Here is a 14190-nt window from a genome sequence, read left to right as displayed (position 1 = left end):
GTCGTAACAACGTGAGTGAGGAAATTCGAATAGTTTTGGCCCAGAAAGCGAAATTTGAATATCAAACACTTAGGTTCAAGATTATGCCAAAATTTCAGGTTTTCCGGCCCGTTTTTGCTCATATCTCGGAGGCAAAATGAGCAAGAACGCTCATTTGTACATCATTCTAGAGATAAGTAAATCGTCTTTTTATAAAGTGAACCATGGATGGGGAAATGTTGGCAGTTTTCTCAAAAAATGCTTGAATTCAAGAAGTTTTAGATTTGCGTGTTTTTTTTTGAGTTGCAAAATCCACTTGCGAAAAAAATGCGAAAATCAAAATTCTGTCATTTTTAGAGCAGAAAGGAACGAAAACTGCGAAAACAAAATTATTAATTTATTTTTAAAATTATTAATTTGATCAGTAAACTTTAATTTATTAATTAAATTATTAATAAACGGAAATTAATGGTCCTTTCGCCTTTAAGGGTTGATTGTGAAAAAATACCGTGTTTCTATGAGGATTTGATAAATCAGTCCTTACAGCAGCTCGTTTTCTAGGGCCTAAAAGCATTGAGCCTGTTAATTAAATTACTGAATTGGACCAATAGCTGTAAATCAATCATCCAATTAGCACGACGTGCGATTGTTGCTTAATGAACGCACTGCATTATAATCCAAAAAGCGCCTTTGCTAAAAATACCCGGAACTTATTTTGAAAAGACTACTAATGCGTTATAAATACTCCAGCAAAGTTTGGCGGTCAAATTTAAATTTAGCATCGTGTTTAGGTCCGTATGTTGGCAGCGAATGACAGCTTTGAAGTTGACAACGTTTTGAAATCGCTTCCCAATCCACATCCGATCAGGTTTCGCGAGTGAACTCGCGTGTGTGCGACAAAGATAATGCTGAAACCGCCACCGAGATTTTGGTTTTTGCATGTTATTAATGTTGTTTTTTTATTTACGTTCGTCAAATATGGCGTATCGGTTGACAAAGCCTTGACAGTTTAGGATTTTAATGGAAAAAAATCAGTAAAACTGATGAGTTAATTTAGTATAAAATGTATACGCTTCCAAATTTTTGTCGTGTTTGCCTCAAATATGATAAAAACCTCATCGATTTGGCTCATATCGAGAACGAACCGAGTGAAACGTTAATGAGTAAACTTGCACTCTGTGTTTCCGAAGTGGTAAGTTTTTGTTATTGTAAAACGGAACCGGAATCAATTATGTTGATTTTTAGGAATGGAACGCCTTCAAGCCCCTGCTGTGCCATCCGTGTATTAAACGACTGAATATCGCCTATGGCTTCAAAAAACAGTGCATGCAATCGGCAGGTGTTTTAAAAAACTATGTGGAGTTAGTTAAGGAATCTCAAAAGAAGAATGAATCTCAAAGTACCATTAACACAGAGAACTCCGCTACACCCGGAGGTTCTTACATGCTTTTACCCAATCAGAAGTATGTTAAAATCCTTGTGGGCTCTCAGAATCAAAGTACAACAGGTAAAACGAATTCTTTCCAAAATGTGTTTCTTAACCTTGTACCGTCAACAACAATCAGTTCGGTTTCGTCTGGTTCGGAAACGGGTGCCGAAAATAGCAAAGACACAAATCAGAATGTGTTTTTAAATTTAAACAACACCTTCCAAAAGTTTATTCCAATATCCCCAGCGGAGTCGCCGCCTCTTAAGAATAATGAGGCATCGAAGAGGTCAAGGGAATCCCTACTTAAGGCAAATGTAAACAATGTAAACGTTAATGACCTTTTAACAGAATCCAAAGCGGAAGAAATGAGCGTAGAAATAGACCCAACGTCATTTTTATCAGTTGAACATGATAATCCATCCAGTAGTGACGGCGATTCCAGGAACGATTGCGATTGGGATGAAATGATCACCAAACAAAAACTAGACTATATGCAAGCGAAGAGCAAGGCGAATGGTTCTACCTCAAAATATCGAGATTCGACCAATTTTGTTCCTATTCTCCCAAAGGACGATTATCAGATGTACTCAGGGGGACATTTTCTGTCAAGTTCTTCTGATCAATCAGATATAAGCTGCGAATCATGCCAAAGATCTTTCCACACATTAAGACTGCTGAAGCAACATCTCAAGCAATTCCATCTGGGGAAACTACCATTCAAATGCGATTATTGTTACGCAGAGTTTCTAAGGCGATCAGACTATGAAAGTTGCTTGTATAGACATAAGAAAGATCAAGAGGTTCAGAACACGTCACTGACTCTAAAAGACTTCACCGGCAATTCCTCCTATGAAAATGATGCCTTGAGCATTTCCATTATTGCGGGTACTCCAGCCGATCAGAATCTTGAACCCAACGAAAACGGTGAATACGTTTGCGAAGTATGTAAGCGAATTTTTAATAGTTCAGCGGGTCTGCTCAGGCATAGGGTTAGAAAACATAATCAGAAAAATCGAAAAAAATACTTTATAAAAGGTATGAAAAATGCTCGGTGTGATATTTGCAAAAGAGAATTCTCCACACAATCTTACATGCAACTGCACAGAAAGCTACATCTAAGGGAAGATGGAGGATATAAATATAAAGTGCAGGGCAGAAGCAAATATAAAAACATAGAGGGAGAAGAAGAAGAAAAGGACGAAGCTGCGAAACAAGAGAATGATAACGAGTCAAAAGAAAATGAATCGGAGACCGTAAATGTTACTTCAGATGGTCCTCTTACCGTGAAAGAGGACCAAAATGAAAGTGATTCGGAGACAGACAGTGAACCAGAACATTCAGCTAAAAAGCAGAAACTTGATGATTGCGATTCTAGTGATTCACAGGATGTGAAAGAAGAATACAATTCAAAGGATAAATCAGGGGGCAGTAGTAGTAGCAGTTCCAATGATGAGCAACCGAAGAAAAGCGAAGAACCCGAAGAAGAAGACGGAGACTCAGAATCCAGTAGACATTCTGATTCAAATTGTGACGAACAGAATGATGACGATAAGCATTAATTAGTCTAGAGCGAGTAATGTTTTATGTTTCGAGTTATATCCATAGAGCCCGTTGTTTTCCGGAGTGACACTAATTATCTCCTCGCCAACATATTAGCATTGATATTAAGGGATATTATGACTGAAGAGTTATAAAACTTAAGACCTGAAAAATGTTCAGAATCAGTCTGTTGTGGTTTTCCGAAAAGAAACGATTACTGAATACTCACGATAATGAGGATTAAAATAAAAAAAACACAGGTCAACTCAATTAAAAATAAATGAACCAAACAAAAAAATATAGATTACATTTTTAAATGAAGTCTTAATTGGGAGAAAACATAGAATTATTGAGAGAAATGTGTGTGTTTCATAATTAGAAATGTTGATATTTCATTTTCAAATCTTTATCCTGTAAGAGTTTATTTGGTTCTTAAGTTTATGCATGGATTTATGTTCAATTGACTTATCCGATATTTTTGCTCTGAAGATCACAATAGACCTGTTCTCAATATTTGAGAGTAAAAACTGTAAACTGGAAAACTAAGTTGTCAACAAAATCTGTTTAATTTAATGAGCGAAGTGAATCTTAACCAACCCTAAAAATGTGAATAGTTTGTGGATTTACAAAAGCATGTTGCAAAACTGTTTTCAATTTTATAACATGTTTCAAATATCTTCTTACAGTAATGTGTTGATAAGCCCTTTACTAAATCCTGAATTCTGCTCGAATTACTTTATGGCAATATTTGGGTCAAAAATGGCAATAATGTATATAGATATATATACTATTTACCAATATGTGTATGTGAAAAATATTGCTGTAGTTTTTTCTCTCAATGAAAGTGGCGCTTCTCAAAATCAATATATCTGAAATGTTTTATCAATATTCAACTACTACAGTAAATTATGAATAACAAACCTAAATATCGTGTGAAATATGCAATAATTAGCATGTTTCGGGTTGAATAAAATCGAAACTAAAACGTTTTTCATACAACTTGAACTGAGTATAAAAGTAATATTATTTTCTTTTAAGTACATGTAGTATTTTAGGTTTAAACCTCTGGTAATTTTAGATGATTGGATCCTTTATTGCAGATTGCAGAAATATCTTTTGCTTTGGCACCAATACTTTTTTATCATCATCATCAACAAATCTTTTTTAAGATCTTAATTTCCGGTATCTAAGTTTTTTACTGTTTAAATTACTCAGCAACTTGAACTTGCAAGTGCTTCAATTAGTTGTGTATATTTTTCCGATATGTTGTAAGATGGGATCTGATTTTAATTAGCCATAGAATATTTTTATTATCAGTAAGTCTAAGTTTTTTTTATATACAACTACTGTAGGTATTAAGATCGTTTAAGTTTGACTTGGCATTAGCCCGGATGTACATATAGATTCCTACGTACATAATTATAAGAGTATTTTGCTCCTCTGATATTTTTACGCTCCTTGGCGCTCATCTAGGTTTTACTTTCAAAGTGGTAGTTTGAAGATGATTTACTCTTTTCAGCTTAATGCTCTTGACAATGTAAACTTTTTAGATTTTATTAAGAAGCTGAAGCTGTAAAGTGTTTTCTTGTAACTGCGGTCTTTGCACTTTTGAACAATTTCATATCCAGGATCTGAACTTTTGGCGCTTTATTTTTAAGAGTGTACTGATTATTTGTATAGTATTTCTACTCCAATTAAAAGTGAGGCAAGCTTTGAATACTTATGCTAAATAGGTATGAAGGCAATTTGCTACACTTGGCGAATTAAATGTGATACTTTGAAACTAAACACTAGTTTGCTGCAAAAATATATCCTATTCTAAAAGGTCAGCAAGGAAGTTAAAGTGCCTGATTGTATAGCGCCCTTAACGGGAATGTAAATTTTAGATTTTAATGGTTTTTGAAAGTTCTAATAATTATAGGCATTTATACAGTTTATTCGGGGCGACCATTCGGTTGAATAATATATAGTAGAAATACTGCGCAAAGGAATACATGTTGGAGCAAATAGAGGCACTATCTACAGTGAAACCTTGATAAAACACGCTTTGTTAATTTTAGCCTTCGGGGCACCTAAAGCTCCTTAAATTTAGTGTTTGTCAAAACTTCATTTTTATTTAGTGTCGAGACATACGATCAATGTTTTCTTAGTGTTTAGGGCGTAGATACTCGTTCCTGGTAGATTTGTGACTACATGCGAATACATATAAATGCTCATCGGGGATATTTTTCGGTGTTCCGAAACCATTTCATATCAGTTAAATCTATCAAAAAAGTTTAAATTTTCATATTTTAAAGAGACTACATTTCTAAGTTCAAATTTGTTTTAATCGGAATTAAAGTGACAATAATCAAAATTAAATTGAAAGGAAACTTACTGTTCACAAAGACAAAATTTGATTGCTTCATACCGATTTGATGTATTTACTGCCAATGAGCATTTTATTAATGTCTATGATTTTAATTATTGTTAACTTAATTTTGACTTTGTGACAATTTGAACTTGAGTATGTATTGCATTTGGAGCTGTTTCATAAAGTCTTCTGACATATTTTCTATCAAGATGCTTATAGCTGATATCCCCTTTGGGCTCAATAAGTCCACTGATTACAATTAATATCTAAATTAATATTAGACCCTTTTGAATAATGCACTGTTGTGTTCAAAAAAAAGTTAACTCACCACCCATTGGGGCATATTTCTGGCCATCCTTAATCGGGTGGATGGGTTGGAGATGACCATGGGTTTCCATTTATTCTCGTTTTTACTCTGAAAATTTAGAAGAGGCATTACATTTATTCCACCCTTTTTTATTTATATATCATATCATGTATTTTATATCGTACCCATAATAAAATATTTTTTGACAAAATAATTCTCTCGATATTTTTTCGTCGTTTTTTTCCTAAAAACAGGATGGAAAAATCACAGTTTATGCCAGATAAAACGGACTACCAAGCGACTGTCTCACGTTGATAGTTCCTGTATAAAGAAATTTCAGTTTTAAATGAATATTTGAAAAATTGTTTGATGACTAAAAATCGAAACTTTGTGGACTTATAGAAGGTTTATTAGACCCTCAACAAGCCGAGAGTCTGGGGTTTGCGACATTTTAAAAATAAATTGAAGCATGATTTACATTGGCTAGTCCTGCGAAAATAGGCGAATATTTTTAGATGCACCAAATCAAACCGGGAAATGGTCACAGGATTCTATGTAATGCGTTTTGTGTATCACCAGAACGTTAAAAATATGGGTCAATAATCCGGCCGAGATACATTTATTGAGCAACAAAGTGTTACGGTCAATTATTCTAATTGGTTTTGTTGCTATTCAAAGTACCTACTATTAATTAAATAACCCGTGAATTCTGAGTTTAATTTAAAATTTATGAATTAATATTATTGCAGAATTAATCAAGCAAGAGATGGTAAAAAATCAAATGAGGCAGCAACTTTTCGAGGAGCTGAGAATTGGGGATTTTGAAAATAAAATTGTGCAAAATTGTCTTTTTCAACAGCTTGCAGATCTAAACACAATCAGTTTAGAACACATTTTTTATGATCTTTTCGGGTCAGGATTCTCCCATTTCATCTTTTCGTAGTTCTCGATTCGAAGCCCTTAACAAACACATTTATAAAAATCTGAAGATTCAATAGCTTAAACAAAAAATCTTTATGTGCAAAAAGAACATGTTTTATTGGATGTATCCGGCAGGTGACGGTTAAAGTGCGTCTAAAATCGCGTAAAATCCGAATTTGCCAGTGAATAATTTTTATTCATTGCGTATTTTTAGCTGAGATCGTTACTTCCTACTTATTAAAAATTCGAGTTTGTTGTTGGTACACACTCCATTTGGGTTATTAGGTTAATGATTATTCTAGCGATGAAACATCGTTTGGGCTTATTGGACCGTACTATTCAAAGTGAAGGCAAAATTGTAAAATTCGTCTTGATTCCAATTGATTTGGTGATGAATGATTGAACAGTCGAAGCGAAATCTAAAAGTCTAAAATGTATACATACATTTAGCAAACATTTATTTTTTCATTAATTGAACTGATTTTGGTAACTCGTTTTTGATAGCCGAATTTTTTTGCCAGTTTTTTGAATGCTAAAGTCGATGAAAGTTTAATTTTTGTCTTATATACGCGTTTTAAAATTGTACTATCAGATCACATTCAAAATCTCAAGATTTTCGGGGGATTTATCAAAATTCGACTGTTAATAAATAGCTTTTTTGAGATTTTTGTTACCAGGCTTGTAGAACACTCTGTTGTCGAGCCTTGTTTAGAAAATTGCAGTTGTGTTTCATCGGCAAAATATGTCTGAAAACACTCATTCATTATTACAATTATATATAGATTTTTTCGGTTTTTGTTGCCAACTAAAATAATCCTAGATCGATTTTGTGTATTGAGTTTTCTTGAAAAGCTTGGCAATTAAAATACTTCGTGGCTATCAGAAAATGAAGCAATATTGTGCTAATTGTTAAATTAATAAAGGTGTTTTTATGTTTGTTTCTGCCGGTTTGTTGTTCAATTTTTGCATTTTTCGAGCAAACCAATTAAACCCATTACCGATCTAATTAGCTTCTTAAACAAGCATTGAAACCGTAAAGTAATCAGCTTTTAGTTACATCTTGTAAATATTGTTTCTCCCGGTTTTATGTTTATTTCGCATAATTAACCGCAACTGTTTTTCGATATTTTACGCTTCATTGCATAACAACTTGGAAGCACTAAGAATGAATGGAAAAAAATTGAAAAAATGTATTTTTCTTTTTACAATTTTTTCCAAATTAAAAACAAAACTCAACAATGAAGGGTTTGGTGTGCAAGTCCATTGTTTTGAATTCAACCAAATTAAACTTTTAACAAAAAGTTCCGAATTTCAAAGGGACACTTGTTGATGGAATGGAAAGCCGTGCATGCGTATTCCGTTTTTTTTTTTGCAAAACACCACAAAAAACAGCTGATTTTTTGACTGTGTGGAAAAGTATTAAGTAACTTTTAAAGCGATTAGGAAACGGCAACCGTAGCTGAGATTTGTGCTTAGCTTAGTATAGAGTGGGTTTAGAGCGCTACTTACATTCATTTTGATGGGAAAACCGGCCCTTTAGACCATCGAGGTTCAGTTGCACATTGCCAAAAAGACCAGAAACACTACTAGCCGGGCTAAAGACGTTCCTATTCAAAGTCTGGATCAGTGTGTTCTAATATTAGTTGCACCGTTTGACATTTTGCCAAATTTTCTGGGTATTTATAAGAAGCATGAGACGTCTAGTGTTAGGCCGTGGTATTTTCGATTTTTGGACGCATTGACACGGATTTCACTAAACATCTTTTACAATTGAAAGTAAAACTTACTACAAATTGTATGCGAAAGTGTGCCTGCCAACCTCCAAGTTCCTTCAATCTATAAAAAAGTGTTTGAATGTAGTTAAACTACTTTATTTAGGCGATTTTTATGAAATTTTCAGCATCTTTAGAATCAAGATCATAAGAACGGATTGACTGACTGAATAGAGCACATTATGAAGTGCTAAATATCTATTGGCAGTTTTCACACAAGACGGAAGTATTTGAAGAAGCCTATTAGTTTTAGGCGGCAAAATTGCAAAATCTGCTTTGCTGATTGTGTTGCTTAAATTAAAATGTGCCGAAATTTACAGGCGCTTGTTCTCGAAAAATCTTTGAAACGCGCGGTTTTCTCTGAAAAGCCTTGTCTCTTACTTAAAAAAAATACGTTGAAAAATACTAAAGAGTGAAAGTCAAATTATATTCGGACTTAAAAGAGTTGCCATCATAAAACGTAAAGCAACAAATCGGCTCACAAATTTCTAAAGCAAAAAATCATATCTTCGACAATAGATGAAATAATAGGCAATTAAAACTGTTCTAATCGCTGAAATCGATAAAAACCTGTAATTTTTTCTCCCCCCTTACAGTACAAAAGTCCAAATGCACGCTCCAGTCAGTTAATAGAACACCGAACGTACAGAAACGCAGCAACATGAAAAAACTATTTATATTAAGAATGTATAAAAGCTCAACAACTATATCAATTAGTAGGTAACATTAATGAACAGCTAACTAGTAAATACTCTAAAGTTATTGCTGTTTGGCTCTCATGCTATCACAAAAGGCGCATCTTATATTTTATAATACTGTTAAATAATATCGACTATTCGTAGCGCATCAGCCTCCAAACGTAACACAAAACCTAACTATGAAATATGCCACAAGGAGGATGGCCGTAACCAATCCAAATATCGTCATGTATTCCGTTACTGATACTTCCTGGTTTTGTGGACGGCAATGGGAGCTCAACCCATACTAAAAATGAGACAAGACATACATTTTTTTGGGACTTTTTTGGAAATTTGTGTAAACGAACCCATCCGCCGTTCGAATGGACCCAATTTGCCATTCGATCTTCCAGCAATTCGGACATATCTTCTAGAATAACGTGGAGTTGCTCGTTCTGTCCCTGACGCACATAATCGACCGCTAATCCGGCAGCTATACAGTAGATAGCAACAACCTGGAAGGAAAAAATGTTATAAATCCTCTAGACTTGGGTAACACAGTGGATTTTCAGGTGTTCACACAGCGACACCGATACGGCTTGCCGTGTTGATACAGCGACACAGCGCGACACACTTTTTATATGTTGGGAAATATAAACAGAAGACGCTGTGTTTCGAGGTGTCTAGTGTAAGTTCGCTAGCGCTGCAGCGCGGCCAATGTTTTTCTTTCATTTTTGAAGAAATTAAGATTTATTCTTTAGTTTAATTTAGAATTTAGAAGAAAGAGCTCAAAAAACACGTATGTGAAATTTTGATTTTTGACCGAGATTTTTCTAAAAGTGGGGGTCGATTTTTTGAATAAATTCAAATTTTCTCAAAATGTCTTGAATTTTACATCATTTTCAGCTCACGGACGCTAGAAATGCATCGAACTCGTTGAAAAACATGGTAGAAGTTTCAGATCCGAAATAATAGACATTTTCGGCATATTTTAAACGTTTTTTGAGCGTTCACGATCTTTAACCGACGATTTATTCCTTATTATTGTCCCAAACACTTAATAAATGCATATTTCTGACCTTCTCACGTCGAAAAGAGTCGATTGAGCTCAAAAAACACGCATGTAAAATTTAGATTTTTGGTCGAAATTTTTCCAATGGTGGGGGTCGATTTTTTGAAAGAAAATTAAAATTTCTGCAAAAATTTCTGAAATGTTACATCATTTTCAGATCACGGACGCGAGCAATGCATAGAACTCATTAAAAAGCATGGTAGAAATTTGAGATCCGAAATGATAGACATTTTCGGCACATTTTAAGCGTTTTTTAAGCGCTCACGATCTTTGACCGACGATTTCTTCCTTATTATTGACCCAAACGCTTTATAAATGCATATTTGTGACCTTCTTACGTCGAAAGGAATCGATTGAGCTCAAAAAACACGCACGTGAAATTTTGATTTTTGACGCAAATTTTCCTAAGGGTGGAGGTCGATTTTTAGGAAAAATAAAAATGTTCTCAAAATCTCTTAAATTTTACATCATTTACAGCTCACGGACGAGAGGAATGCATCGAACTCATTGAAAAACATAGTAGAAGTTTCAGATCCGAAATAATAGACATTTTCGGCACATTTTAAGCGTTTTTTGAGCGTTGACGAACTTTAACCGACGATTTCTTCCTTATTATTGACCCAAACACTTTATAAATGCATATTTGTGACCTTCTTGCGGCGAAAGAAATCGATCGAGCTCAAAAAACACGAATGTGAAATTTTGATTTTTGGCGGAAATTTTTCTAAGGGCTCCACCCTCAGAAAAAATAAAAATGTTCGCAAAATCTCTTAAATTTTACATAATTTTCAGCTCACGGACGCGAGGAATGCATCGAACTCATTGAAAAACATTCTAGAAGTTTCAGATCCGACATAATAGACATTTTCGGCAGCTCAATCGATATTGAGCAAAAAACACGCATGTGACATTTTGATTTTTGACCGAAATTTTTCCAAAAGTGGTGGTCGATTTTTTGGAAAAATGAAAATGTTCTCATTTGTCAAAAATGTCATGTTTATTCTGTAGTTCGGTGTCATTTTTCTCGAAAAAGTGTATGATTGTTCAGGTTGTCACCGACAGTGGACCAAATGAGTTGAAAATTGTTAGATGGAAAATATTGATTCATTGTGGCCCTTATGGCAAGTGCGGTAGTTTGTAAAAGTGTAGTGGACTTCTTGAGGATTAATGGGTAGCAAATGGAGGATGGGGCGCCAGCTTGCAGAAAGCTGGTAAGAATGACCTCTAATCTATAATACACAGATAGAGAATTAAGAGCGCGATTCAGTTATAACCCCGTGCATGAGTAAACCCTGGTGAATTTGTCTCAAAGTCACAAAAAATTTGAACTTCAGACTTGTGCGCCAAAATTTCATTTAAATAAAAACTTCTACAGAATCCCAAAAGTTTCCACCGGCTTTCCTTTGGTTGTTGGATGTTGTTTATTGAAGAGTATGCAGTTGCATAAAAGCGTTCATTTTCAAATCGGCATTACAAAGCGCGCAAAATTCAGGATTAGGAGGAATAAGAATTGTTTTTTTCGTGACGCTGACGCTATTTACCTTGCCCCATGTGGGATCAGACCTAAGTATGTGATGGCCTACAGCTAGCAACACACCAACACTACCGTCGGCTGGTGGAGGGCCAGTGTGTCTGGAAATGTTCGAATATAACTTGGGATACATCCTTTCCAGTTCCTGGCAAGCACAGGACAAGCCTGCAAAACGCTAGTTAATAATTTTGCGCAATCGAGTTCAATAAAGTTTCCTACCAGGAAACACGTCCTTAACTATCGTGCTACACGCGATTAAAGAGCCTATCGCGCTCCTCACCCTGGTTAGTCCCAATTTTTTGTTGAAAAGCCCACATTTCTTCAGTTTGGCTCTTATGTATAGTGTGCATAGAGCTCTACCCACTGCCACCACTTCTTCGGGTGGATTGGCTAAATACAGCGTCAGTTTCTGCACTTATACTATGCACACTAAATGTTCCTTACTATTTACTCCGGTTCTCCAGCCAATAGTTGTAGACAGTTTTCTCGTTACTGCGTCCCCTACATTGCTAAATCTTCTCCTGAAGGCTGCTTGATGGTCTCCTGAAGCATACAAACTGGTAAAAAGGGGAATTTTGCAAAATCAGCCCACACCTGTTGTATTTTGCGGCAAATTAACAGGAATACTGAGTTTTCGCCGGGTTCTTGAAGAGGACATTGATTTAATGTTGAATTCGTCGACACCAGAACAGTGCAAATCCATCGCGAGCTTCGAAACGATTAGCGGCAGGTTCTTTTTCTGAAACTATTCTCCCAAATGGTTTATAGAAAACTCAAAGTTTGAGATGCTCTGATTGATCTCGAGTTTGCCGTTTCCTCTTAGCTCGTCAACATATATAAGTTTTTAGAAATTGAATTGTTTTCAATAGGTTTATTCGCGCTCGGACTGAATTCATGCCAATAGAGCAGTTTTCAAGCATCATCGATAACAAAAAAACGCATTGATAAACGATGATTATCTAGATTTGCATCTAGAAATTGCATCATACTTTTGCCTTCGAGCGTCTGTTAAAACATTTTAATTGCACTTTTTGCTTTATAGTTAATAAACGGTAAATTGCGCAAATAAATATATTTGCGTAAATTTCACGTTTTTTGCTGCCAATCTTTTCTTGTTTTTTCCAATTTTCTAATTAGTTTTATTGGCTCCAAGTGATGATAAAATTGATCAGTTTTAAGTGTTAAAAACTTAGTGGCTCTGCGTACGCCATAAACTGTGGCATTCAATAGAAAGAAAATTAGCTAGAAAAGCTGTTTTTCCTTGCGTTTTCCTAGAAATCTGTATGAACGTTTTTCAATGTCTATAATGCATGTATTGAGTGTTTTTTGAACAAAATGATAAATCGCCGTTTATTATAATTTAAAGTCAATTTTATTTATTGCACCGTGCTAAAATGGATCTGAATATTTAAGGCCCAATTAACCCAAATTATTAGAAATGCATGTCAAAACGATGGCACCGGAAAAAAATCGCATGTAGAACAAAGGCTTATGTCGCCCAGAGAGAGCATTATCGGAAAGTGATTAATATTCCACTTTACGCCAAATCGAACATAATCTACAATGAGGACTGAACCTGTTTTTGGAAATATTGAATATTTCCATGTCGCCACAATACAGGGGAAATTAAATAAGTTTCCCAGAAAAAAATTAATTAATATGTACTAATTATTATTATATTTTTTTCCTTCCTGGATTTCAGTCAAAGTGTGAAATAATAGTAGTTTTCGATACGAGGGCGAAAAGTGTCGTTTTTTTGGCGACGGCGTTTGACATCCGAGACAAAGTCGAGGGTGTCAATCGGTCAGGATTTTGTCAACTTCATATTTCAAACAACTTCAACAGCCGTCAACTTCATATTTCAAATTTGATGTCAATGTCATTTTTGAAATTGTCGTGTTTTGACGTTTGCAATTTTTCAAAAGCGTACTTTTGTAAGCATATACAAGTGAAACAATGAGTGTTGAAAATTCAAGTGCTGCTTTCACGGTTTGGTGTTTGTATAAGATGCATATTTTGCATGAAATGTGCGCTATTTAAAAAAATCGTGTTTTGCTTGTGGCCTCGTGGCGCAGAAAAATAGACAATAATGATAATTTACACATTGTAAGTAAACTTTAAATTATGATCAATCGTTCTCTATAAACCTACGTAATTCATTAGAAAAGCCTGTCGGTTACTTTTTAATGAAAATAATTTAAAATATTTTATGACAGTGACACGTTCCATTTGTCACATTTACTTATGCGCAAATGTAAAACAAATGAACAGTAAAGAAAAGTGCATCTTTTTGATCATCGCTTCTGATCGAAAAATGGCACTTTTAGATTCATTCGAATAAAAAAAATTATATCGTTTATTTTATAACGTTTCGGCGAGACAACAGCGCCATCATCAGATTTAAAATTCATACAAACTCATAATTGGGAAACATTAGATTCTTTTAGGTCTTGGCTGTCTTGAAGCCTCAAATTTTTGCATGCAGAAAATTTGAGGTTTCAAGACAGCTCAAGACAGATCAAAGAAAAGTACTAGATTATTAACAAAATAAACAGCTGAGTAAAGCAGAGTGACATTTGTAAGGAATTAGCACTTGGAAAGTCTACTGTA

At 34.7% G+C, this 14190-nt stretch overlaps 2 protein-coding genes across 3 annotated transcripts in view; one reads left to right on the top strand and one right to left on the bottom strand.

The window, feature by feature from the left end:
• Positions 1–932: 932 nt before the first annotated feature.
• On the top strand, positions 933–5821 carry LOC109537495 (zinc finger protein 62). Its single transcript, XM_019904269.2, has 2 exons — positions 933–1171; positions 1225–5821. The coding sequence occupies exons 1-2, from the start codon at positions 1043–1045 to the stop codon at positions 2965–2967; spliced, it is 1872 nt and encodes a 623-aa protein (XP_019759828.2). The 5' UTR covers positions 933–1042; the 3' UTR covers positions 2968–5821.
• A 3141-nt stretch (positions 5822–8962) lies between these two features.
• Positions 8963–14190, bottom strand: part of LOC109537538 (bcl-2-related ovarian killer protein) — a 12946-nt gene continuing 7718 nt past the window's right edge. The window contains exons 2-7 of one of the 2 annotated variants that reach the window (XM_019904321.2): positions 12175–12325; positions 12025–12123; positions 11800–11970; positions 11591–11745; positions 9346–9492; positions 8963–9284 (exon numbers count right to left, since the gene is read on the bottom strand). In XM_019904321.2, the coding sequence (XP_019759880.1) occupies positions 9147–9284; positions 9346–9492; positions 11591–11745; positions 11800–11970; positions 12025–12123; positions 12175–12283 (819 nt within the window). In that variant the 5' untranslated portion in view covers positions 12284–12325 and the 3' untranslated portion in view covers positions 8963–9146. Of the gene's footprint in view, positions 9285–9345; positions 9493–11590; positions 11746–11799; positions 11971–12024; positions 12124–12174; positions 13258–14190 lie in introns of those variants that run through there. The other variant, XM_048665300.1, reaches the window with a different exon arrangement.

Source organism: Dendroctonus ponderosae, unplaced genomic scaffold (assembly GCF_020466585.1).
Source record: "Dendroctonus ponderosae isolate FM_Combo_2020 unplaced genomic scaffold, Dpon_F_20191213v2 Dpon_F_20191213_3, whole genome shotgun sequence".
NCBI classification, from domain to species: Eukaryota; Metazoa; Arthropoda; class Insecta; order Coleoptera; family Curculionidae; genus Dendroctonus; species Dendroctonus ponderosae.
Note: the sequence above shows the minus strand (reverse complement) of the source record. Positions and strands in the feature narration are given on the sequence as shown.

Bases quoted from the DNA above. Each gene is read 5' to 3' on its own strand.
- LOC109537495 (XM_019904269.2), top strand. From the start codon at position 1,043: ATGTATACGCTTCCAAATTTTTGTCGTGTTTGCCTCAAATATGATAAA. The intron at 1,172-1,224 runs GTAAGTTTTTGT...GTTGATTTTTAG, and splicing joins CACTCTGTGTTTCCGAAGTG to GAATGGAACGCCTTCAAGCC.